The 27,764-nt window shown below is 39.6% G+C and overlaps 1 protein-coding gene across 41 annotated transcripts in view; it reads left to right on the forward strand.

Moving 5' to 3' along the window:
• Positions 1 to 27,764, forward strand: part of SORBS1 (sorbin and SH3 domain containing 1) — a 306,573-nt gene that overhangs the window by 223,599 nt on the left and 55,210 nt on the right. For 14 of the 41 annotated variants that reach the window (XM_043988522.1, XM_043988526.1, XM_043988524.1 and 11 more), the window contains 7 exons: positions 1,340 to 1,403; positions 4,327 to 4,401; positions 4,770 to 4,832; positions 14,537 to 14,584; positions 14,703 to 14,832; positions 19,987 to 20,101; positions 24,724 to 24,807. In XM_043988522.1, coding sequence (XP_043844457.1) covers positions 1,340 to 1,403; positions 4,327 to 4,401; positions 4,770 to 4,832; positions 14,537 to 14,584; positions 14,703 to 14,832; positions 19,987 to 20,101; positions 24,724 to 24,807 — 579 coding nt within the window. The remainder of the gene's footprint in view (positions 1 to 1,339; positions 1,404 to 4,326; positions 4,402 to 4,769; positions 4,833 to 14,536; positions 14,585 to 14,702; positions 14,833 to 19,986; positions 20,102 to 24,723; positions 24,808 to 27,764) is intronic. The other 27 variants (XM_043988527.1, XM_043988532.1, XM_043988539.1 and 24 more) reach the window with 4 other exon arrangements.

Consider the following 27,764-nt stretch of genomic DNA (forward strand, 5'->3'; position numbering starts at 1 on the left):
AAACAGTGAGTCATAAAGCAAAATTGAGACGTGTTGAGTATATAAGACAGGGAGATAGAAAAGGTATTCTGAAAGTTCTGAGGAAGAAAAAGATAGTTTCTGACTGGGGCTATCAAGAAAGGATTCGGGGGCAGCTAGGTGGCGCAGTGGATAGAGCACCGGCCCTGGATTCAGGAGTACCTGAGTTCAAATCCGGCCTCAGACACTTAACACTTACTAGCTGTGTGACCCTGGGCAAGTCACTTAACCCCACTTGCCCTGCAAAAAAAAAAAAAAAAAGGATTCGTGGATTTGGAAGGATTTCCCAGATAGATGGATACCTATGGTGATACAAAATTGTTAGGAAGTTTTTCTTGGTACCTGTGGGCAGCTTCTAGCTGACCTTTCTTCTTTTTTTTCCTTTTTGGGAACTTATTCCCTATGATATCTTGCTATAGTTCTAACTTTGTGTTGGGAGTGAGAAGTAGTATTGATGTTAACTATGGTTCAGTAAATAGACTGTTGGACTTGGAAGCAGGAAGACTTGAGTTCCAATCTAGACTCAGATATTTGCTAACTCTGTCCCCTAGGAAATTCATTTAACCTCTGTCTGTCTTAGTCTCCTTAGTTATGAAATGGGTATAATAATAGCACCTACCTCTCAGGGTTGTTGAAAGGATAAAATGAGGTAATATTTATGAGTGCTTCGAATAACCTCAAAGCCCTGTATAAATGTGAGTTATTATTGTTATTAGCATAGGGCTTTATCCTTCACATGTCAGGGCCTCCTGAATACTCTGGGTCCAGTGTCTCTGCAAAATATGGCAATTGAAAAAGACAAGTTCAGGGGATCCCTTAACATTCCTTGACAATCATAGATCTAAAAATGCTAGCTATAGCAATAAGGCAAGAAAGACGTCAAAGGTATAAGCATCAACAAAGAAAAGTTTAAATATTTCTTTCTGTGAACGATGTTTTAGTTTATATTCAAAATCCAAGATATAAAAAATAAATCAAGGGGGCAGCTAGGTAGCGCAGTGGATAAAGCACTGGCTTTGGATTCAGGAGGACCTGAGTTCAAATCCATCCTCAGACACTTGACACTTGATTAGCTGTGTGACCCTGGACAAGTCACTTAACCCTCATTGCCTTGCCCCCCAAAAAATAAATCAAGCAAGCAAGCTAGAGGTCTAAATGTAAATCATCATGCCAAGAAATGTTATTTAGATGGATTTGACATTGTTTATTATCATGTATTCCAACTTACTTGTAGTAGCCTGTGAAATTTTTATTTATATAATAATCACAAAAGTTCTAAGCCATAAGATTTTGATTGTATTTCTTTCTTTTTTCATTCTAGAACACTGAGAGATCCAAAGATTGGTATAAGACGATGTTCAAACAGATCCACAAACTAAACAGAGGTATTGATTTTAACTTGGTGAATCTCTCTGTCAACATTATGATTGTCATGGTTAGAGTTTACATTTTAGATTTACATTTGTCCACAGGCTTTAAGTAGATGCTAACATTAGACTTTGTTAAGCATTTGTTTGCCTTGGTGCATCCACGTATATCTCCAGAGCTGGAGAGAAAGGTGGTTTTTGTAACTTCCTCAGATTTGGAGTTTGGAGTTCTCCTGTAAAGTGTGTTTTCTCAGTCACTTGTGACATAAAGGTTGTGTTTGAGCAAAGTCCAAGCTTGCACACCAGCCCCTGACACAAGCCTGGTGCTGGGAAGCTAAGCTCTATGTCCGTGCGTTGGCCAGTGATGGCCATGGGAACAGAAGTGGGGAAAGAGCATTGGCCTGGGAGTTAGCACACCTTGGGTTTTGTCCTGGCTCGGTCACTAAAGAAGTTTTTAACTTCTCTCTTTCCTGTCTTACTCACTCAAAAACAGCAATAAAAATGACCATCATTTATGTAGTTTGAAGCAATATGATGTCATGGCTTGGAGAGCTGACCTTGGAGCCAGGAGGACCTGAGGTCAAGTCTTTCTTTGACACTAATAAATACTGGCTGTGTGACCTTCAGACAAGTCACTTGATGTTCTTCACCATTCATTTAGTATCGTAAATGGCAGAGAAGATACCAAACTGCTTTAGTAGAGAAAATTTTCTCATCTGGGACTGTTAATGAAATCACAGGTCCAGTCTCTATCGCTATTCGGAGAGCGTTTTAAAGCCATATCTTGTTTGAGCCTCACAGTAGCCCTAGCAGGTAAGTACTATGAGGACTGGGTGTCCCCAAAACCTTAGTGCAACTCCAAGTTTTAATAACTTAAAAATGCACCAAGACATTTGGGACACCCAGTATTAGAATCCTTTTTTCAGATGGGGAAACTGAGGCTCAGAGAAGTTACATGAGTTGCCTGGATTCACATAGTTAAGGATTTTGAACAAACACCCCCCCTCCCCCGCCCATTCTTATTTACTCCAAGTCTAGCGTGCTATCCACTGTCCTTCTTGGGGACCTGTGATAGACCCAAAGCTTTAAAAAAACATAGTACAGGGGCAACTAGGTGGCGCAGTGGATAGAGCACCGGCCCTGGAGTCAGGAGTACCTGAGTTCAAATCCGGTCTCAGACACTTAACACTTACTAGCTGTGTGACCCTGGGCAAGTCACTTAACCCCAATTGCCTCACTAAAAAAAAAAAAAAAAAAAAAGAAGCATAGTACAGATGGAAGTTGGTATAATTATCACCAGTATTCTTAATTATCTCAGGCTGGAAAATGGTTCTTGGCAAATTGCCTGAAGAACCAGACTTGAGTTCACGCACCCAAACATGCTGTCTCACACTGAGCGCACACTCCAGGTGGAGAAGGTCCACTTCCAAGTCCAGTCACGCGCTGAAATGCTGACTGATGGCCAGCCTGCTGAGAGAACCCCAGCGTGGCGCCATATGCAGAAGTTTTCCAAATCTTTGCCACATTTTCTCATGTGTTATTAAAAAGATGACAGGCAGGAATGCACCTTCTTTCCCAGTGGGAGGGAATGTGCATTCTTCCAAACGCCGGCCATCCCATATCCCTCCTCCATACTGCAAAATCAAGTCTGCGTCCCTGACGTCGACAACACCATGAGACACCACGAAAGCTTTTCTGTAGATAATACATGTAAGAACTAGATCTCAAATTAATATTTTCTTTGCAGCATTGAAATAAACTACTTATAAGAGCCATTGTCATTAATGACTAGCAAATACAAAAGTGAAGTCAAGTGGGGGCAGCTAGGTGGCGTAGTGGATAAAGCATCAGCCCTGGATTCAGGAGGACCTGAGTTCAAATTTGGCCTTAGACACTTGACACTAGCTGTGTGACCCTGGGCAAGTCACTTACCCCTCATTGCCCTGCAAAAAACCAAACCAAAACAAACAAACAAACAAAAAGTGAACTCAAGTGTACTTGAATTTTGACATAGAGAGTGTCCCAAAAGTCTTATTGCCATTTTAAGCTTCAATTAGCTTTGAATAGCTTTAAGCTGCACTAAGAGTTGGGACACCCACTATTTCTACCTATCAGGATGCCCATTTATGGGAATTTGTCCTATATTCTTGTATGTTTAAATATAGTCTTGGTGCAACTAATTGTTTGTGTCCCTTTGTTCTTCTATTATAAATCACAGTTCCCTTGACAATTTGCAGTCACTTTTTGTTCCCTGGACTTTCAGTCCAGTGGCCGTTAGGCAGACCATTGAGTGTGGTCATGGCCTCTTGGCTTCTGTCCTGACATCTCAGCTTACAGCCTGGCAGTACCATTACCCAGATGCAGAATCAAAGGTGCATGAAATACGTGGAGTGTTGGACGGTGGCACACCCATCCCAGTGGGATTCTTTGATTCCCTGTGCTATTAACTCAATCCAAAATGAGAGGCTCTAAACAAAGCACCCTTTCTGCCCTGGGCAATAGCGATCTATCCAGGGTTTGGAAAATTGGGAATCCGGTCATTTGTCTTATTTATAAAGTGAATGTCTTTATGAAATATTCTGTGACGTAAGTATATTTACATGTTAAACACTTTAATTACCTATTGTTTACTCGGGGTTATATTTTGAAACCTATAAAAGCAGCAAAAACTTGAAACTGTGCTTGACTAATAATGGGAGTTGGAACTTCTCTTGCCATCTCTTTGAGCATATCTATAATTCAGACAAATGGACTGAATATCCTCCCCCCCCCCCCCGCCCAAAAAAGCACTTAGGATTATTTGGCTCTTAGTAATTGAAATATAGTTTGTTCCTCAATTCCAGGAATCTTTCTGAACTGTATATGTATGGATTCTCAGCCACTCATTTTCTCCATTTGTATTTTCCTTTATTCTTTTTCTAAAACTTGCAACTCTATGTAGACACTCCTGAAGAAAACCCTTATTTCCCCACCTACAAATTCCCTGAACTTCCTGAAATCCAGCAAAAACCTGAAGGTACCATAAGCTTAAACAATAAGCTTATCTGTTTGCTGCTCCTTATATTAATTCTTCTAGTTCTGGGCTTTAATTATTTATTTAATCAATTATTTTAGGAATGAGATTTGGCATTTAGAATTGATTTTTTTTTTAGGTTTTTTTTTTTCTGTTGACAAAAATTTTATTTCACTCATCTGCATGATGTGACCTCTAAGATGACTGAATTCTTTCTAACTCGTTAATCTATTTTTAAGTGTGATGCCCATGTGTTCTAATAACACTAAAAAGAGATAACAAAGTAACTTCAAATAGCCAACAGGAGAATTGTCAGTATCTCTCCTTCATGGTGGATAGTCTCAAAAATCCACTGCTTTTCTCTGCTGCAGAAGACAATCCTTATTCTCCTACCTACCAGTTTCCTGCATCTACTCCTAGTCCTAAATCAGAAGGTAATTAAAGGAAAATCTTGTGCCTCTTTTTGTGCCAGTGATGTGCCTTTCAGTTTTCTCTCTGGGCTTTTCCTGGTTGCTAAGGGACTCTATCCCAATGATTTGCTTCTCTTTTAACCTTTTGTTTTTGTAGCATTTCCTCCTTGCTCTCTGACTGTGTAACCAAGCATTTTCCTAGATTGTGTTTTTAATCTGGTTCCTTTAATGTGGTGTAGGCTGTGTAGTCTAACAAAGAATGCCTGGAACATCTGGGATGATAGAGCTATTGCTGGGGGACAGTGAATTGGGGTCATCACCTCTGAGCCAGGTACTTTGGGAGGGGCTGGGAAGTGAGTCATGGAGGCAGCATCATTTGTTTTTAAAAATTTGATATTTATTTTTTCCCCAATTACTTATAAAAACAATTTTTAACATTCATTTCTTAAAACTTAGAGTTCCAAATTCCCTCCCCCATCACTGAGAAGACAAGCAATTTGACATAGGTTATACATGTGCAGTCATGCAAAATATTTCCATATTAGTCATGTCATGAAAGAAAACAGAGACCAAAACCAAAAAATAAATAAAGTAGAAAAAAGTATGCTTCGATTTGCATTGCCTCCAACAGTTCTTTCTCTGGAGCTGGACAGCATTTTTCTTCATAAGATGGAGGCAACAGCTGAAGAAGTTGAGAGGTATAACTGTGACAACTGGCTCTGAAGAAGACCTGAGGAGTTTATAGTCCAGCAGCACCAAAGTAAAGTAGATGGGGCTGCCTCTTCCCCATCCTTGAAAATAACCCCTCAGGCATTCTTTCCACTCCTATATTTCCCTTGATGTTTATCTTAACCTGATTTCCTGTAGATTAAAAAACGTCTGGAAGACAGGAATAAGTTGAATGTGAAATTCCAAAAGACCAGTACTGGGAAGTAGGGGACATGTTTTGGGAATGTCCCAGAGAGATGTATATACTTGGCTGGGGAATAAGAAAACCTGTCAAGGGCTAAGGGGTCAATTATGTTGGGAGATGGTATCCCATAAGTAAGGATTTCCACCAGTGGGGAAGGAAGGAAGGAAGGAAGGAAGGAAGGAAGGAAGGAAGGAAGGAAGGAAGGAAGGAAGGAAGGAAGGAAGGAAGGAAGGAAGGAAGGAAGGAAAGTGAAGGGTAAGTAAATATTTACTGAGTGCTCATTATTTGACAGATGTGTGTGATTTTGTGGGATGACTGAAATTGATGAGGAGAGCATGCATTTGTTTCTAACGCACCAGTTAAACTTTTTTGTATATTATGACATTCTGGTGGAGCCTATAGGTACTTTCTCAGAACAATGTTTTTAAATACATAAAATAAATGTTCTTCGGGCAGCTAGGTAGCACAGTGGATAAAGCAATGGCCTTGGATTCAGGAGGACCTGAGTTCAAATCAGCATCAGACATTTGACACTTACTAGCTGTGTGACCCTGGGCAAGTCACTTAACCCTCATTGCCCCGCCAAAAAAAACCAACAACAACAACAACAATAGATAAACAAATAAATAAATAAATGTTCTGGGGTTAGAATAGGAGAATCCTGGATGTGGAAGGATTTTTCCAAGATAAAACATATATTATAGTATTTACTATGTGCTAGACACTGTGCTAAGCACTGGGAATACAAATAAAAGCAAAAAGAAAAGCAACTCCTACCCTCAAGGAGCTTATAGTCTAATGGGGAAAGATAATACATAAAAGGGAACTGAAAAGTGCGTGCGGTTTTTTGGGGGGAAGGGGCAAAATGGAGAAGTCCGGAGATTCAGGAGCAAAGTTGGGAGAAGAGGAGTGTAATGGCTAGCCATCCTGAGTCCTTCCTCAAATGAATGTTCTAGCAAAAACATTAATGAATCAGAGGAAGAGGCCTCAAGGGTGAGTGAGAAGATGTTGAGGTAGTGATCAAGAGGATGAGGGCTGTGACTTTTAGTAAGGCTTCTGGGACAGGTGTCTGACAAGGCTCCTTCTGAAGGTTTGTGATAGGGAATTCTAGAAGTGGAATGGCTGTCTGGAGGAAGGTGTTGGGGTGTTTAGGTAGCTCCTTCATTCAAGGTCTTAGCCTGAGGGTTAGATGACCACATGTGGGAGATATTGTAGATAGCATGTTTAGGGAAATAAACTGAGCTAAATTTGAGTTACCATCCAGTTCTGAGAGTCTATAAACATATATAATGACTTAACCTGCTTTGGGGTGAGTGTCAACATCCTAGAGAGTTCTGTTTTATAAAGGAGGGGTTGCAAAAGGACATATATAAGGGGCAGCTAGGTGGCGCAGTGGATAAAGCACTGGCCCTGGACTCAGGAGTTCTTGAGTTCAAATCCAGTCTCAGACACTTGACACTTACTAGCTGTGTGACCCTGGGCAAGTCACTTAACCCCCATTGCCCTGCAAAAAAAAAAAAAAAAAAAAAAAAAAAAGGACATATATAGCAGAGAATGATGTTCTACTATTACAAAGTTTCCCTGTATATGGAAGTAGAGTGTCAGGGTGAGGGATGCTCTTTCTGCCGCTACTGCTAGGAGCCAACATCCAGAGGAATGTCCAGGTGGCTTGGGTTGAGATGTATATGACCAAAGAACAGGGTTCTTTTTGTTTTGTTTTGTTTTTAATATTCACTGCCCCTTATGGATATGGATTCCATTATTTCAACCTCACAGTTATGTTTGACTCAGCTGAGCTAACTAACCCAGATAATCCTCTCTCTATACTCTTTTTTTTTGCAGGGCAATTGGGGTTAAGTGACTTGCCCAAGGTCACACAGCTAGTAAGTGTCAAGTGTCTGAGGCCGGATTTGAACTCAGGAACTCCTGAGTCCAGGGCCAGTGCTTTATCCATTGTGCCACCTAGCCGCCCCTCTCTATACTTTTTATTGAATGAATCAAGTTCATTCATTCATTCATTCATTCATTCATTCATTCATTCATTCATTCATTCATTCATTCACACACCCTCCACTCCAGTCCATGCATGCTTTATTCTAGGTACCTTGCTAAATGTTGTTAATTTTTGTTAAAGCTGGATGCTCGGTTTGAGGCTCCACAGCCTGAGCAAGATGTACAGAATCTGGAGAGATTCCAGTGAGAATAACAACAAAAAAAAGATTAAAAGATCAAATAAGAAAGAATATTGGCTGGGGGCCTTGAAGGTCGCATTGCAATCTGTAGTTGATTTCTAGTCTTTTGTTGCCAACTCATCCTCTCCGATGTCAGCCCAGTTTGACTGCCTGAAAACAGTGTTTCAGAGTATAAAGTGTTCATTCAAGAAGTTTTCTGATATCAGATACCATCTCCACCAGAAAACCACAGGAACACATGCCTAAAATAGACAATAGGAAGGAAAGGCTGAGGGAATTAGAGTCACTTAGCCTAGGGAAGGGCTCCTCTCATATAAATGGAGGTTTCTTTCCTAAAGAAGGTGAAATAGTTATTTCCACTGAAAATTAAAAGGATTTAGTCATGGTCGCATACTAATCAATAAATATTTATTAAGTGCCTACTGTGTGCCAGGCACTGGACTAAAGCACTGGGGATAGAAATAATGAAAAAAGACAGTCCCTGTTCTCAAGGAAATTATAGCACCAGGGCACGATGGAGAAATCAGAAAGGTCCCAGAGAGGGTAGCTAGGTGAGAAATGAAGATTTAGACATTAAAAATATTCCACCAAGGGGCAACTAGATGGCGCAGTGGATAGAGCACCGGCCCTGGATTCAGGAGTACCTGAGTTCAAATCCGGCCTCAGACATTTAACACTTACTAACTGTGTGACCCTGGGCAAGTCACTTAACCCCAATTGCCTCACCAAAAAAAATATATATATATATTCCACCAGTAAACATTGTTGGACTTTTCAAACAAGTTATTGGGAAATATAATTCCCTGGAGAGCTCCCTAAGCCCAAGACAGACATCCAACTGGCTAGGAGTCTAGGATCAGACTTTTAGAAAAAAAAATGTCCAGTGAAACCTCCCTAATTTGGATAAACTGGATAAAGAACTGTTTGAATTGTTTGTTGTTCAATTGTTTCAGTTGTGACCGACTTTTTTGTTACCCCATTTGAGGTTTTCTTGGCAGAGATACTGGAGTGGTTTGCCATCTCCTTCTCCAGCTCACTTTACAGATGAGGAAACTGAGGCAGACAGGATTCAGTGACTTGCCCAGGGTCACACAGCTATTAAGTGTCTGAGGCTTGATTTGACCTCAGGAAAAACGAGTCTTACTGATTCCAGGCAGGGCGCTATAGCCACTGTGCCACTTAATTGTCCTTTTTCTGTTTAGAAGAATGAGCTGTTTTTAAGAAATACTATTTTATTATTTCCAGATAATTCAGGATCCCAGCTCTGGGTTTCTATATAAATGATCTGTGGTTTCAGGCTTTATCTGGGAGTGGTGACAAAATCCACCAAGGGTGGAATGGCTTCCTGAGCTTTGGTGAACATGTTTTCCCTCTATTGTTACTGCAAACAAAAGCCCTATTAGAGAACTCTAGAACCCGTCTCCCTAGAATGCAGAAAGTATTTTATACTGAAGGGTGTTCTTGAATGAGTAGATCAGAATTATTTGTGATTACCATATCAAAGTTCCACCAGCCCCGGGCTGGTCTGAATTTACATGACAGTGATGCCGTTCATAAGTAACCTTTTTACTCCTAAAGAGCTTGAAAAGTGTATTCTAAATAGGGAGTAATCTTGGTTCTATTTTTCCTCAATACAAAAGTAAACTTCAGTCTAGATTAGGTGGAGTCTAATTAGAGTTAGGGAAACCTGAGTTAATGAGGCTTAAAGCTCCTTTTCTTTCAAGGAGCCAGGTGGATTGGAGTAATCATTTGAGTCTATCACCTGCCAATTTTTGGCACCTGTTTGGTGATGACATATTTTGAAAGGGACAGTGTTCTTATCGCATCCCTTTTAACCAGAGGGAAGACGGTCCCACCAAAAAAAAAAAAAAAACCCAACAGCAACAACAAATGGTCCCTTGCTCCTAAGAATCCTGGTGGACTATAAGGGTTGGGAGGAGAAATGCTTGAAAAATAATACTTTTTTAAAAAATAAGAAGAAAATCCTTTCTTTCTTTCTTTCTTTTTTTTTTTTTAACCTACAGAGCTTCTTTTGGAAGCTTTTAAACATCACTTAAAAGCAAACATTTTGCCACTAATTTTACTTTCATCTCGAAATCTACTCAATTACTCTTGTGGTCCTTACACATTGGTTCTTAGTATCTGTGTGGATTTGGTCAAGGCTTTTAATTTGATTAGGCCTCAGTTTTTTTGTTTGTAAAATGCAGGTTGGACTAACTCATCTCTAAATTAGGTACCATCCAAATCTAGAATAATCTTTTTGCCGAATGAGCATTTAGTACCTCTAGCAGACAGTGTTTTTGTCAATAGAATGCACCTGTTCTGTTATAAAAGTCAATGTAAAAGCAGGATTTGCTTAATAAAAATATGAAGTCTTGGAATCAGAAAGATTTAGGTTTAAATCTTACCATGGACATTTACTAGCTTTGTGATCATTGCCTCAGTTTCCTCATCTATAAAATGGGAATAACAATACACCTAACTCACAATGGTTTTCGTGAGGCTCAAATGAGATAATGTATATAAAGCACATTTAGGGGAAGCTTTACTGGTGATTTTTTTTTTTTTTTTGGAGAAGGGTATGGAGAATTCTGGAAGGCAACTTCCACCTACTCTGCATTTTAAACAGTGAGATGTTAAATGACTTGATTAGAGTCCAGCTAGTCTTCTAATCCAACACATGCTGCCTGTCCCAAAGCACTTTGAAATCCTTTTAAGAGCTACATAAATGTGAGTTATTGTTATTATCATATAACAATAACATTATAATATAGTGTTATGTTATATTATAACAAATTATTGCTATAATAATTTTACTGCAACTAATTTATTCCATTATGCGAGGCCTGTATTTGCATCTATAAATGAATAGCTTCCCTTGAGAGGTTATTATTAATAGCTAGCATTAATTTAGCACTTTAAGAATAGCAAAATGCTTGACACATACTATCCCAATTGATCTCCACAATAACCTATCGACATAGGCACTATTACTATACTATCTCCATTTTACAGATAAAGAAACTGAGGCTGAGGGATTAATTTACCCAAGGCCACCCAGCTTGTTAAGTCTGAGCTAAGATTTGAACTCATGTCTTTTTGATTCCCTATCTAAGGTGCCGTCTCCCCATACACAAACAGACCAATTATTCAATAACCACAAAGCTAAATTGATGACTTAGGAGTTTTAGAAGACAATATGAACTTCTATGAATCCCTGGACCAACAAGTGATTTGAAAAGATCTTCTGTCAATACTCTTTTCATGCTTCACAACTGAAACCTCCACCTGGACACATACACCAACATGAAGTCTGCCTCCTTCAAACCTTTCAGAATATCCGGGGGATCAGAAGTAATTCATTGCCAGGCAGTCAACATAAAGATGACCCCCTCCAAACTTGGTCATCAGTTTATAGTCCCAAGGCCCATATTCAGAATCATAGGATTTGGGAACTGAAGCTGGAAAGAACCTTTGAGATCATATAGGTCTGCCTCCCCATTTTACTGATAAGGAAACTGAGTCCTGGAGAGATTGAGTGACTGTCCTAAGGTCATGTAGTTGGCCGGTATTCAAATCCAGGTCCTCTAACTGCAAATCTAGCACCCTTTCCCCTGAATCACCCACCTACCCATTCATTCATTCATTTATTCATTCATTCATTCATTCATCCATCCATTCATTCAGGAAAACAGTCATTTCTATGGCATGACGAAAGCTTAGGGTAGGATGTTAAGTGGAGGGTGTGCTATCAATTTCACATTTTAAGAGTATTGTTTTACCCTTGTAGTCTGTTAGTCAAGGCAAGTTCTCATTCATTGTCATTCCTCTTCCAGTCCCTTGTCTCTTGTGGGAGCCTAGCCAAGTGAGCTGTGACCCAGAGAGTTTATTGATATTCTTTTCTGTTATTTCTCCTCCCCAACAACTCCTTCCACCCCATTTTTTCCCCTTCCTAACTACCAAAGGTATAACTAGAGGGAACGATGGTAATCTAAGGCTGCCTGAGATTACTGCTAATTACAAAGTGGTCTCAAAATTAAGTGGGTTAGAACATTCTTCTCTTCTCTTAGAAAGGAAGTGCACCTTGATGGATTATCGGTGATTGATTTTTCCCAGGAATATCGAGATTGGAATTGAAAAAAGCTTGTCAGTTCTGCGGGATTTCTGAGAATAGAATTTCTATTCGCCTGGTAATCAGACAGCTAGGACGATTGGGCATATCTTGGGCAAGATCTGGGCCTCCTACCCCCAAATTGCAGAAAATGCTCCCCAGGGGAGGTGCTGAGCTGTTCAAAACTTTTCCACCTTTGCCCTCCTAACAAAAATTCCCTTAGGAACTCTTAGCAAGGGAAGCGGAAGAGGCTTAGTCTGTTCTGTTGGACAGAGGTGAGAGCTGGGATCTTTCTCCTACTTTCACTGGAGCAACAGGAGGAGGGAGGAGAAAGGACAAGGGATGGTGAGTCTCTTCCTTACCCTTTTGGGGCCTGGGAATCGGTTTGTCTTATTCAATATTCTTCCACCCATGTTCATCCCTTCTTATTCCTTTGGAGGGGAAAAAACGCTACCTGTCTCTGAATCCCTGGCCCTTAGTTTTTGCTACCCTTTGAAGTCTTCTATTCCTGCTTTCAGTCCAATCCCCTTGCCTCTAAATGTATTATTAGATAATTCTCAGCACCTCCGTGTTCCTCTTAAAGCCTCCTGTCCTCCTTTGGGTCCTCCTTCTTCCTACCTTTTCCCTCTCTTTCACATTGTTTCTGTCCCTACATGTATCTTTTTCTATTTTCCTAAATGTGTGTATGTGTCCCTTAGCCTTAACCTTTATTTCCCTGTCTTTGCCCTTTCTTCTCCTAGTCTATTCAGTAAGTAGTGGTGGTGAGATTAGAACCTTAGGAAAAAAATATTAGGAAAATACCATTGTTGCAACAGTAAAAAATATATTTTTTTAATAAATGTAAAGGCTCAAGATAAATGTAATCATTACATGTGTAATCATTTTTACTAATGCCGAGAATGATTATGCAAATGTATTCTCTTGACACTTACCCCATTCCTCATTTCTCATAACTTCATGCTTTTTATAGGCCACTCATTCCTAATCCTGGCTTTGTAATAGCCTGTAGCGGCTCTGGTTATTCTAAAGAGACTCATAAAATCCTCAATAAATAAGTAATGTTTTTATGGCACTTTAATTAGAAAAATAAATATATATCCTTATTGCCTTCTCAAGAAGAGTAGTGGGTCCCACATCAAATGAGACCAGAATACAAGGCTTTAACCCCATAAAAGCTGAACAATCACTAATGTAGACAGTGGAACCAAACAAGTATCTAGCATACAGCCAGGATCAATATTAGGTTTTTTGGTAAATCAGTGACATAAGAAATTCCACGTGAGGCTGATATTTTATGTGTGATCTTGACAGTGTGATACTGTGGATAGAAAGGTAGCTTGGGGTGATAAAAGGCTTGGGTTCAAATCCTGCTTCTGATACTTATTAAGCTGTGTCACCCTGGACAAGTTATTCAACCTATATAAGCCTCAAGCAACTCCTTAGAATTTATCTATTTATCCTCTGAAGGCAACTAGGTGGCTCAGTGGATAGAGCACCAGGCCTGGAGTCAGGAAGACTCATCTTCCTGCATTCAAATTTGGCCTCAGATACTTACTAGCTGGGTGACCCTGGACAAGTCACTTAACCCTATTTGCCTCAGTTGCTCATCTGTAAAATAAGCTGGAGAAGGATATAGCAAACCACTTCAGTATCTTTCTTTACCTAGAAAACCCCAAATGGGAGTCAAACACAACTGAAATGACTGAACAACAACTTATACTATGAACTGTGTTTCCTATTGGTGTTGGTAGAGCGAGTTCCCACACAGGGAGTTCTCTCGTACTAATGGGATCATCGATTTTTCATGCATTTATATATTTGTACTGAGAAGAAATCATGGAGAATTTCCATTTGAGCCCAGAATTGGAGGAATGGGATTTTGATGGACAGTTGTCAAGAAACAAGGGAGACTTAGAGGCATTTTAGAGATAAAGAAGAGAATGGCATTTCAGACAGGATTTCTATGCATGCTCAGGTTTGGCATTTTCCTTTCACCAACACTTCTCTGAAGCAGCAGTATCTTTAATAGGATTTGAAAGCTTACAAATACCACACTCCACTGAGCTAATTCTAACTCAGAAAAATGCAGAGTTCTCCATTCTTTCTCCTGGTTCCCCAGTTTTCCCTCTTACTCAACTTTTCTCCAATGTTGACTTAGAAACACATCAGGCAGAAGCATAGTAAACTGGTGCCTGGGTTCCTATGAAAATAGCCTGGAGTGAGGGGCAGCTGGTGGCACAGTGGATAAAGCACTAGCCCTGGATTCAGGAGGACCTGAGTTCAAATCTGGCCTCAGACACTTAACACTTACTAGCTGTGTGACCCTGGGCAAGTCACTTAACCCCCATTGCCCCGCAAAAAAAAAAAAAAATTAAACCCTTTTCCTTTTTGCTTTGGGTTTTCTGGCATGTCAGGATGCAATTGAGAGCAAGCTGTATTTAAAAATAAAAATCAGATTGCTTCTTTTACCTTACTAGCTTGTAACCTAGTTACACTTTGTTTTGTTTACCAGATGATGATTCAGAGCTCTACTCCCCTCGATACTCGTATTCTGAAGACTGTAAGTGACCTAGAATTACTTAGTGGAGGGTGGGGGAAGGATGTCCTCCTCGCTCAGATTTGCTGGAGGACCTAAGAGACGTACTGATTCCTGCCACCCTTCTGTCTTCCCCTCATAGCAAGAATACCCTTTTCGGTGCCTCGTTCAAAAAGTGAAATGGAATACATCGACGCGGAGAAGGTGGTCAAGAGATCCGCCACGCTGCCCCTACCCTCCCGCTCCACATCTTTGAAATCAAGCCCAGAAAGGTATTTCTTCATTGTTTTCTTCATCATTCTCATCACCATGGCTGTCATCGTCATCAAAGGTTTATTGCGGACCTGCTGCAGGCCAGCCACCAGGAAGACTTACTGGTATTTCTGGTGAAAGGGCCTTCTTCTCTTTCTGCAAGCCTTTTCCCAGATCCCTGCCAGCTTCTTGAGTCTGAGCCATTAGGGCGGAAGGCAGCTACAGAGAAATTATTATCCTCTCCAAGTTCCAGAGCACTAACATGCTCTGCTAGTATACCAATAAAAGATTTTGGAACTTTATAACAGGAAGGATGAGACGGAACCAATACAACCCTCTGTCCCGTTGAGGCCAAAATGAGCCTTTTGCTTTCAGGTCACAATGTGACTTCAACATGTGAGTCAATTTCCCGTTAATGATTCCTTTCACCTTTTGACCAAAAAAAAGTCTTGGGGCAGTTAGGTGGCGCAGTGGATCAAGTACCAGCCCTGAAGTCAGGAGGACCTGAGTTCAAATCCGGCCTCAGATACTTAACACTTACTAGCTATGTGACCCTGGGCAAGTCACTTAAGCTCAATTGCCTCACCAAAAAAAAAAAAAAGTCTTAGCTATGAGATTGAATGGGTTTTAATATTTAGTTCATGGGCTGGAAGTGCTGAGGGCCCAGATTGGATCTAAATTTTTAAAGGAAATGGCACCTTTAGCAAAAGGTTTGGATTTTGTTCTAAGGCTGATGTGTTAGTTTATGAAACGAAGGACTCACTTTTTCTGCACTGTATCCCGTACCTTGTTTTTGAACCTTTTTTGGTCCTGAACACATCTGCAAACATGCTGAAATATATGAGGGTTGGGGTAGCATTTCCTCCATCTCACAGTCCAGGTGCTTGGCCATCTCTACCCCAAACTTTCCCAAACAACAAAACCTCAATCTCTCTCTCTCTCTCTCTCTCTCTCTCTCTCTCTCTCTCTCTCTCTCTCTCTCTCTCTCTCTCTCTCTCTCTCTCTTCTCTTCTCTTCTCTTCTCTTCTCTTCTCTCCCTCCCTCCCACTTCCCCCTCCTTGCGCTCTCTCTCATCTCATGGTCGCTCACATGGGCACACACAAGCAGGAAGTTCTCGGATGTTGTCAAAGACACAACTATTTCTGACCTTGGGATGACTCAGTCCTTCGATCAAGATCTTGGGCACCTTTTAGCACAGCTCAGTGAACAAAGGTTGCCCAGAAATATACATACCATTAAGGGACACAAACACAGAGAAAATCTTACAGCTAACGATGCCCCAGATAACCCAGAACGGCATCCTTTTGCAATCTCACATGATTCTTGTGCTCTCTCCTTCCTAACAGTTTGTCCAGATGTTTAGACATTAGACAAGCTGTAAGGCTTGGTTTAAGGACCATCAGGAGAGAGGCCTGGCTGCCTCTTTGCCCATGTGCTGCTTTTTTAGTCAATGGTGCCTTCATTAGGACTATTGATATTAGCTGCCACTGCCTTCCTGCTCTTACAGCTCAATTGCAGTGACTTTGGTAACACACTCCCTCCCTCTCACAGACATTCATTCTTTGAGAGCAAAGTGAATTTCCTGTCACCCATGAGTATACCCTCTCCTTGCTTTATTTCTGGGCAGTTGAAGTTTCTAGCTATCTCACAGAATAGAATATGGACCGTATGCATTCGTGGACACCAATCTTCTTTTCTAAAATTTAAAAATAAAATGCTCCTTTATGCATCTAAACCCTGAAGCTATGCAAAGAAACAGAAGAGCTAGTTTTAAAATACCAAAGGATGAAGCGGAAGGCCCATAGCTTATTTTAGGTGAGTTCCCATTTTTTTCCTGGAAAAAGTTCTATTAGGCCTGCTTTTCTTTAGCCTAGAGATGGTGACCTCTTATGCCATTTCCCCTTGGCCTTACTCTGTACCTTGTACCACAGCACCTAGGAAGGCAGTGTTACTTGGTAGTGACCACCATGCTTTCCCCCACCCCCACCTGATGAAGTGTTTCCATCTCTAGACCCTGAGGAGACTTTTCACCCTCCCCTATCCAATGTTCAAGGAGAGCTCAGTTTCCTGGCTCAGGCTCTTCCTTCTTTGTATCTTCTCTATTGGCGTATTTTGTACAGAGGTCACCTAGGGTTCCCCTACACTGTGTTTTCACCCCTGACGGAGCCCAGATTCTGTGGCAAGGACGCTATCTGTATGAAAAACACATTTGCCTTCAGTGGATGAAAATCGCTGCGGTCTAGTAGAAAGAACACCAAACTGGGGCTCATGGAAAGGACCATGTGAGGGGGCATTGAATCTGAAATTATGCATATAGACCTAGAAAGGACCATTGGGGTCATTGCCCCCATATTATTCCAATACTCTTCTTATAAAGATAAGGAAACTGAGACCCAGGAAACTGAAGTCACTTGTCCAGGCCACACAGGGAAAATAAGATTTGAACTTGGGTCCTTTAACTGCAAGTTCATTTCTTTCCATTCTACCATACTGCCTCCTTAAAATGGGTTCAAATCCAACTTCTGCCACTTTAAAGTTGTGTTTTGTGAGGCAAATCCCTGTAAAGTTAGGGAGCTGGATTTTATCTCTAAGGTCCCTTTTTTGGTTTGGTTTGGTTTGGTTTGGTTGGGCAGTGAGGGTTAAGTGACTTGCCCAAGGTCACACAGCTAATAAGTGTCAAGTGTCTGAGGCTAGATTTGAACTCAGGTCCTCCTGACTCCAGGGCCAGTGCTTTACCCACTGCACCACCTAGCTGCCCCTCTAAGGTCCCTTTTAACCCTGATATCCTGTGATTCTGAGAGGTAGCACAGAATAATGGATTTGGAATCAGGAAGACTTAGGTTCAAATCCTATCTCTGATAATCACTAGTTCTATGACCCTGGACTAGTCATTTAACTTCTCTTGGCCTCACTTTCCTCATCTATAAAATGAAAGGGTGAGTCCAATCCTCTCAGATCCTTTCCAGCCTAAGCCTATGATCCTTTGATTCATTTTTGTAACTATGAAGTCTGAAATATGCCCAACAGATGTTTGCTAGAGATTATTTCATCCTCTTGAGAGCCATTCACTTGAAGAAGGTGTCACTTTTAATTATCTTTGATCTAGAAGAATGTGAGACCCAAGAGCCCTTCATATCATGCCACTTTCACTCCAGACCTGACCAATCATCACACATAAGACTGAGGTCTTAATCTGGCAAGACTACCACAGCCTTCTATAGTCATGCTAGAGCAGTGACAAAAAACAAAAAACAAAAAAAACAAAGCAAAACATCACATTGGGTGCTTGGGTCCTCATCTGTGTTTTGAAGTAGATTACATAATTCAACTTAGATACCTTTCCTAGACCTTTCCCCAGACCTTTCACAAAAGGGAAGGCCCTGAAACCATTGGGAAGAATGTGGAAGACCAACCTCCCAAATCCATGAGACATTTTAACTCCCACTGTTACATGGTGTCCAAAAAGAACAAAGATCTGAGGGGATCTCCTTGTATTAAGGGAACAGAATACAGAGCCATCTGGGAAGAAAATCAAGATGGCCAACCATGAAACAGCCTGGTTCCCTTCCATAGATCTGAAAGATATCTACAAGGAGTCCCCTTTCTCTGTATGATGCAACATTTTCTGCTCCCAGTCACTGAAGAGAGAGGCATTGTGATACAATGGATAAGTAGCTGTCCAGAAGCTGGAAAGACCTGGCTTCATTCAGGTCCAGATCAAATGCCATTTCCTCTAACTGCATTCCCTGATCATTCTAGTTGAACAATCTTTCTCTTCCCATCAGCAGCTCCTAGTTTGACTCCTCGTGCGGACCTGATCACAACCTGCCTTGTATCATAGTATTTAGACATAGTTATTTAGTTTTATCCACCTGCAGATTTGTTGAGGACAGAGACCATGTCTACCACACTATACTTAACATCGTGCACACGAAATAGACACAGTAGATTCTTCATTGATATGCACTGACTAAAGGATATTTTAAAGGTTAATCTATTCCCTTCTTAAAATCAGCCTCTTTTCTCATCTGTTAAATGGGTATAATAAGACTCAAGCTACTGACCTAGAAGCTAGCTATACCTGACAAGAGTCAGGAAGACTGGAGTTCAAATCAGCCACACATACTCACTCACTGTGTGAACTTGGGCAAGTTACTCCACCCTGTTTGCCTCAGTTTCCTCATCTGTAAAATGGGGATAATAATAGCACCTTCCTCCCAGGGTTGTTATGAGGACCGAATGAGATCATATATGTAAAGCCCTTTGCAGTCCTTAAAGTGCTATATGAATGCTAGTTATTACCAATGGACAAGTGCTCATCCTGTCTCTGCTTGAAGACTTCTGTCTAATCATCAGGCAATTCATTCCACTTTTAGGTAGCGCTAATTGTCAGGAAGTTAATGCTCATGTTGAGCCAAAGTATTCCTGCCTGAAGCTTCTATTCGTTGCTCTTCCTTCTCTTGGCTCCTTTAGGAGCCAAGCAGAGACAACCTAATCCCTACTTCCCATTAGTTAAGCTAAAGTACACACTTAGAGTGTGTTCAACCACTATAAGAGAGGTGTAAAAAAAGGGTGACGGGAGCTCAGTGTTTATGGCTGGTTAACCAAGGAAAACTGCATGGAAGTGGTGGCATTGTAGCTGGCCTCTGAAGGATAGGTAGATTTTCAGTGGATGAAGATACTGGGGATTGGCATTCTTGGTGAAGGCAAGGACCTCCAGAATGGGTCTAGAGGCTAAGAGGTGCAAGAGGATGGGGTGAACAAAATGATTTTAAGGTTTTTTTCCCTTCCTCATCTACATTTTTGTCTTTATAAGAGTAGCACAAGCATAATGTAAGCTACAAATTTGTTGATAGAAAAAAAAACACAACCCAATTTTTAAAAAAATAAGATTCTTCATTCAAATTAAAAATTGTCCAGTTAAACAAAAATTAACCACAGGTAGACTACCGTATTTGTCTAATATGGTCTTGTATGAGACTTGGATAGTAGACTATAACCTGGTATTCTTCAGTTCCTATGAACATATATATAGATATACATATATATATATTATACACACATAAATTTTTTTCAGAACAATGTTATTTTAGAGATACAGTCTGCCTATGTGTAACCTCCAAAGGAGATGCCATTTGTCTTGATGATGAATTGAATTGGTTTTCCTTCCACAGAAATGACTGGGAGCCCCCAGATAAGAAAGTGGACACTAGAAAATATCGCGCAGAACCTAAAAGCATTTACGAATATCAGCCCGGCAAGTCTTCGGTTCTGACAAATGAAAAGATGGTAATTAGTCTTCCTTATAGTTCTATTGTTTCCTTTTTCATGATTTCTTGGATTTGAATGCATTATAAAGTTGGATTATATTTTTCTGCTTATGGTGGAATTAACTTTATTCAGCAGAACAACGCTTATATGAAATATTTTTGCATCATTTCACCTTTCCAGAGATTCATGAGTAATTCTTGAAATAGTCTAGTCTGTCTCCTGATTTTAAAGAATCTTTGGGGGGTGGGGTGGGGAGGGAGGGGTAGGGTAGATTTATTGTTCTCCCTATGCATGAGTTTACTAATTCTAATTTTTAAGAAAATGCTAATTTACTAGCTGTCTTTGTCGATGTCATTGTTTTTTAATCCTTAGTTAATTTACTAGGTTTTCATTCTGGCCTCTTTAAAGAATTTTAAAAGAATGGCTCCTTGAGGAGGCAGCTAGGTGGCGCAGTGGATAAAGCACCGGCCCTGGATTCAGGAGTACCTGAGTTCAAATTCGGCCTCAGACACTTGACACTTACTAGCTGTGTGACCCTGGGCAAGTCACTTAACCCCCATTGCCCCGCAAAAAAAAAAAAAAAAAAAAAGAATGGCTCCTTGGTTTTAATCCTATATCTGTTTCACAGAGAGTTACTAGTGAGTTAGAAAGTCAGCATTTAAAATGATGGTATGGGTAAGAAAATACTCCAAAGATGAATTTGTAAACGCTTCTTCTCTATGAAGTTGTCCCTGCTTTGATATTTGTGGTTAGGGGATGGGAAGTTGGGGGTGGGGAGGGAGGTATGTAAATCCAGTGTCCTCCAGGCATCATGATTTCTCTATATAATTTCATATCTACAAGAAGTTGACAATATAAATAATGGCATGCATAGGAAAGGGGACTACCTTTGCACTGTGCTAAGCACTGGCAGTGATACAAAGAAAGGCAAAAAACAGTCTCTGCCCTCAATGAGCTCACAAGCGAATGGGAGAGACAACTTGATATACTGGATAGCTTGGGGGTGGTCTCAGAGCAGAGGCACTAAGACTGAGGAGGACTGGAAAAGGCTTCTTGCAGAAGATGATACTTTGGTTGAGACTCAAGAGACAGGCAGCATGAGCAACTGAGATGAGCAGCTGCCCTTTAAAGGAAGACCATTGGCAAGAGTAGAACAGTATGATTTGAAAGGAGAAATTGCAATCCAGGTCTTAGTCTTTGTATGGCCATAAATTTGCTACCTCTTGTGACATTTTAATCATTCCTATATTTTTGCAGTATTTGATCCTGCTGGGTTTTGTTTGGGGGTTTGGGCAGTTCTAAGTGCAACATGAATAGAGAAGTCAGGGTGTGAGTTCTCCAAATGTTACTTTTGGTGTTCATGATCAGAGCTTTGCCATTAATAGGTGATCCTTCTAACTTTTTTTAAAGTGAGGTAACACATTGTTTATATACATATATAGGATTAAACTTTGCATTCAGAATCCCACATCTCCCTTTGAAGAGATCATTTTTTCCTTGATATTCTAAGTGATCATTCCTGCTAAGTGTGCATTTTAAATTATGTCAGGATATATCAACTTCTGTCATCCATTTATCAGAAGGCTAGACAGGATAATAAATCTCATGGGGCTGGAGGGTATCCCTGAGAATCTGACTTATCTTCCCATAGGTAGACACACACCTGAACAATACTAGATTGGTGAGATTCATGACCATATTAAAATGACTTCATAGAAAATCTTCCAGCCTCCCATGATAGGCTTCTCCCCAGTATAACAACCCTCACTGTCAGGAAGTTCTCCTTTATTTCTTACTCAACTCCCTTATGTTGTGACCTAAATCCACACCCTCCTCTTCCAACCTTGGAAGATTGGCTGTAGTTAGTCACCATCTTCTTTGTCAGAATCCTACATGTGTTTGACATGTGGCAATCCCTCTTTCCTCCCCCCCCCCAAAAAAAAAGAAGGAAGGAAGGAAGATTCATTCCTCTGCGTGTGTGGTTATTTCCTTTTTTAATATATGGAGGTTACTTTGAATGTTCGTTCCTTTCCTCTTTTATATTGTCACCCACTCTACCCTAGCTTAGTAACATCTTGAAACTTAATGAGATATCCTCCCTACAACATCATCCAGTTTCATGGTGAAAATGATGAACTCAGGCTCATGCGTAGGTGTACTGGTACACAGACAGGCTTGGACTTCATCTCAGAGGAGATTCGAGGTGTTTATCCAGAGGAGCAGTAGCACTTTAAGGAACCATTCCAAGTTGTAGAAGGGATAAGTATCAACAGTATAGAAGACTCTACCTTCTACCATGGGACCTGACCGCCACAGGTAGGCCGAGGCAAGCAGGCAGGAGTTTGGAGCCATTTTGGATTATTTATCTTATACATAATTTGATCAAAAGCTAAACTCCGAACCACAGAATGAAATGCAGATGTTACTGCCATATGGTAAGTGTCAGTTAACATTTAAGTGTCATGATTTGCTGAAATTTTTCCTGACTGTGAGAGAGAAGACAGACTATTATAGCCCCATATTGACTGACATCTGCCTGTGGCTTTAACCTTGAGTACAGCCTTAATCAATTCTGGCAGGAGAAACCTCAGTGAAAAGGAATTCTTGGGTTGGTTTTGTTAAGATAGTGGGTACCAATACTTGGCATCATTGTCCTGAAAGAGTTAATGCAGCTTCCAGAAATACCTTATTTATTCCCAGGGAATGGTTTATAAATAACATTTTGATATGAATATAGTGGTACTACATGAAACTCTATTACACAATGAACCAGATTTTCCCAGGACCTAAGCTACTCCCTTCTGAACACCTATCTTACCTGAAGTACTAGGCAAGTATCATTTACATTTTGATGCTACTTTTTTTTGGCTTTACTTACTAAAAAGAAATACTTAAATCAGGTTATTTCAGGTGTCTTCTCCCTCAGGACTTCAGAGTCAGGGCCTTAGTGAGTATCTTGTTTTATCAGTAAAATTCAAGGAAATTGCATCTATCTCAAAAGAGGTTATTTGAGCAAAAGGGGAAAACTTGGCTGTTATTGCCCATTAGCACTGGCTTCAGTGATGTGTGCTGTCTCTATATTAGTTAAAGGTTAGCTCAAATCTTTCAAATAAACTTCTATTTAAGGAAACATAGTATGTGGAAATCTGAATGTATGGACTGAAAGAATAATGGGAAAAACCCTCTTAAGGTTGTGTGTGATATCTGTCATATGTGAAAAGGAGCCAGCCAGAGCCATAAAGAGCTTTCGGAGGAGCTAAATAAACCCATCGGTGTTTGCTAACCACTGTAAAGGAGCTATTAACAAAACTAAAATGAAGAGATGCCATCTTATAACAAAATATAACAAAGGGAATAATAAAAAACTTGGGATAGAAACAGAGCCATTTCAAAGGGTGAGGCAACTCATATGCAGAGATCCCCCCCAAAGGAACTTAATTTCTATTGCAATGGTTTAAATTTTGGTAGAGTATAGATGCTTTTGCTTATTTTGCTTATTTTTCATATTTCACCAGAAAAGTATCATTTCTTTTCTGATTTTGAAATGTCTGTGACTTCTTGTATGTGAATTTAATTATACCTTGGGGCCAAAACTTTTTCCACGAGAATAGATCTTCATTGTGATGGTAGGAAGTGGGAAAACATAATTAGAGTTACAGAAATTTACTCCATAGACAATTTTTTCAGGAACATATTTGTTCCTCAGAATAAGGCACTTGAATTTTATACATAGATAGAAGTTATTAAATCATTTTGAGGAAAATTGTCCTCCCATGAAAATTCTATACGATAAAAAATCTAACCCAAAGTATTTTAATATTGCCCAGAAGTGACTCTCCTTTCTATTGCATTGTTATCTGTCCTGTCTAGATTTTCTTTAACTTTTATTTTTTGAAATTAATTCCTTTAATACTTGTTAGAATACAAAGGATATTGTCTGCTTCATCCCTTAAACACCTGTTTTAAAATGGGTTCTTTCCACTTGTGTCCTCTGTTCCTACTTGGAAGGTCATCTTTCACTTTACTGTTAGGACATGGTTTCTTGCATATTCATGTGCCATTAAAGATGCAGTATGAATGGGTGGGCTTGTATAAAGTGTTATAACTAGACTTCTTTCTAATTAAATGAACAAGCCTTGCAGACATCCACCAGAAATTTACCAAACCTTGAAAAAACATTTGGTAAATGTAGCTGGTTCTTCATTTTATTGAATGGCTCTTTGCAAGACTGAAATAAAGATCTGGTTTTTTCAAACTCTGAAAAACATACAAGAACATCATCACCTCCACATTCAGGCTCTGGGTAGGAGGGAGCCTAGTCCAGTGATGCTAATACAAGACTACCTATCTATCTAGTACATTCATTTTGTGACTATGAATTGAGTCACTTTCCTTGACTAAGCCTCCATTCCCCACTTTTTATAAACCTTACACCTTCCCCTTACATCTTCTAACCTATTCTCTCCTCCACTCCTCATTTCTAATAGTTATCAACAATAATAGAAAAATGCTAGCATTGGATGTAACAGACACATTTCAGCATGGAAAGTACTGCATCTCTAATGGTCCTTTTTCCTATGTAATCTTTGCATAATGGTATCCTTCTCTTTCTTCCATTCGCCTATTACCAACTCCTGTAGACTCGGGATATAAGCCCAGAAGAGATAGATTTAAAGAATGAACCTTGGTATAAATTCTTTTCGGAATTGGAGTTTGGGAGACCGGTAAGTTTAAGAGCTTCCGTGGACCTAGCCTCCGTGTAAAATGATGCTGTAGATGCTCATTTGCCCTGAAGTCTCAGATCTACTGTCAAAGAACACATAAGGGTAGTGCAGCAGCATCTGACATCCAGGGAGAGATCAGTCCATCATTACTGATGTGTGTGAGGCATTCAAGGACAGTAAGCATCAGATAGACTTTTCTCCTATCAGGAATTCTTAGGAAGGAATTCCCAAGTCAATGAATGAATGATACACAAATATAACCACAAATACAATTTTAGATACTTCTCCGCCCATCTAAAAAAACTTGTTTGACCACAAAACCTAGAATCCCTTGCATTTTTTAAGACAGTAAAACACATTAAATGTGGTGAAGTTGCTGCTTTATTGTTCTTTAAAGGTTATTTGGGGATTGGGTTGTTTTGTTTTTTGGTTGTTTTAAAAAGCACATCAGTTAGTATCAGCACAGACTGAATAAAATACTCCATGAATGGAAAGCTTAATGGAATTCATGAAGACATTCTCCAAGAATGTAACACAGTTGTAGGCAAATTTAATGAGAGTGCCCACAAATCAGAGATTGAGATTGGAAATTAGGAATTCCACAGGTCTATTTTCAGCATGTAGAAAAGGGCTTTTTTAACTGTTGCACAGAAGGGATACTAAAAGAAGGTTGCTCTCTCAGTGGGACTGCATAAAGCAGAAGCTGAGAATTAAGCCTAAAATATATGTTCCCTTTCTCTTTATTCTTGATGGCTAAAAATTATCTTTAAAATACAAGTCACTGGGGATGACTTGTGTTGGCTGCAAAAGAGAATTTGTTGGGTAGGGAATTTAGCATTTAAAAAACCATGGGCTTTAATTAGGAGAATGTTGGTAAATGTTTAACAACTGGCCCTGGGGGTTGGGGGGAGAACAACTGTGCATAGAGCACACTTTTAAATTTAATTTGCATTATTAACGTTTTCTCCATAAGCCTAGACAATCTACAAAACAATAAATCAAGCCCTGATTTGTAGTATTTGCTGATTTTCAAGATATAAATGCCCATCCTGAAAATTCAACAAGGGGCTTTCCTTGGAGCTGGCTTCAGAAGACCCCTTGTGTTAATGAATATGAGAATAATAATAATATGATAATTTATGAGAATAATATAAGAATTATGAGAATAATAATATGAGAATTTCATTTCAGTTATTGTGATTTGGGGTGATGACCTTTATCGTTCACTGAAGTTTTTAAAAAATTCATTTGAGTCGACAATACCTGAAATGATTTGACTATTCTGGCATTCTAAAAATTACTAGCACCAGTTTATGGAAATCTGATAAACATCCGGCACTCCCAACAGCACCTCCAAACTGACCTAATCTATACTGGAGTGACATCGCCACCTGGTGGCCAAGATGGGAAACTGTATGCTTCAAATCCTCTACCACCTCCCTTCTTCACCCTCAAAGGGTCTGTGCACACACATACCATGCTCTCCCTTTTGCCCCCTGTCTTTCAATCTAACAATTAATTCTACCTTTGACAATCTCTTTTTTCCCTCTTCCCTTGTGCTTTTAAATATTGTTTGGTCACTGTAGGAAAACTTTTTATCTTATCCACTCTTTCCAGTTCAAAAAACAAAAAACAAACCCAACCCCCTAATAAAGATAATAAGGATGAGAGTAATGCTAATAATATACCTTTAACAAGGAAAAGGAATGCCTTGAGATTTTAATTAATTACATGTGATAAAGAGTGAGGGTTATTAACCTTGAAAGTATTAAGAAATCACTGTCAAAATCTTTACAAAAATTTCTCTAATACCCCTTCTTTCATCATGTAAAGCCATTTTCCTCAAGTAATAGCATTCCAGATAAATGATTTCTTATTCAGTTTTATTGCTTTTCCAGTTATGATTACCAGCATTTGAGATTTTTTTTCTATTTTAAAAGTAAATATACAACATCATTTTAGCAATATTATGAGTTAAATAGGATTTTGCAGGCTAACCTCAAAATTGAAATATCAGTTTTACCATTGTTTCTTTGGAAAATTAGGGTCTGAATTCCAAAAGACATAAAAAAAAAATTTTAGAACAGATCTTTTTTGACGCCAGGTGGTGCAGTGAGTAGAGTTCTAGACTTGCATTCAGGAAGATCCAGCTTCAAATCCTGCCTGAAACATTTATTTGGACATGTGTGTGAGGCTGGGCAAGTCACTTTACCTCTTTCAGACTGTTTTCTCATCTGTCAAATGAGGATAATAATATCACCTTTTTCATAAGTTTATTATGGGAATTAAGGAGATAATATATTTAAAGCATTTTGTAAACCTTAAAAAAGCTTAATAACCATAATACCTAACATTTATATAGAGCAGCTAGGTGGAGCAGTGGTGGAGCACCTCACCTGTAGTCAGGAAGACTCATCTTCCCTGAGTTCAAATCTAGCTTTAGACACTTACTAGCTGTGTGACTCTAGCCAAGTCACTTAACCCTCAGTTAAACCTGTTCCCCCATCTGTAAAATGAGCCAGAGAAGGAAATGGCAAATTACTGTAGTGTCTTTGCCAAAAAAAAAGAGATTGTAAAGCAATAGACACAACTGAAATGACTGAACAACAAAATCATTTATATATCACTCTTTAAAGTAAGTTTTTATTGATATCTTTTATTGTTTGCATTATTATAATTTTTCCCAGTATTATCCCCCATTCATCTCCCAGAGAGGCAACCCATATAACAAATAGTATTTTTAAGTCAAAAAACCCCAACATAGTAGATCAATACATTGACAAAGTCTGAAAACATATAACTTTCATTTTTTATTTTTTTGTGTGATTGTTTTTTCCATTTTCATTGTTACAGTAATTTTACATATTGTTTTCTTGGCTCTTCTCACCTTACTCTGCATCTGTTCAGAGAGATTTTTCCACACTTCTCTGCATTCATCACATTCATAATTTCTTACA

The sequence above is a fragment of the Dromiciops gliroides genome, chromosome 2, assembly GCF_019393635.1.
Source record: "Dromiciops gliroides isolate mDroGli1 chromosome 2, mDroGli1.pri, whole genome shotgun sequence".
NCBI classification, from domain to species: Eukaryota; Metazoa; Chordata; class Mammalia; order Microbiotheria; family Microbiotheriidae; genus Dromiciops; species Dromiciops gliroides.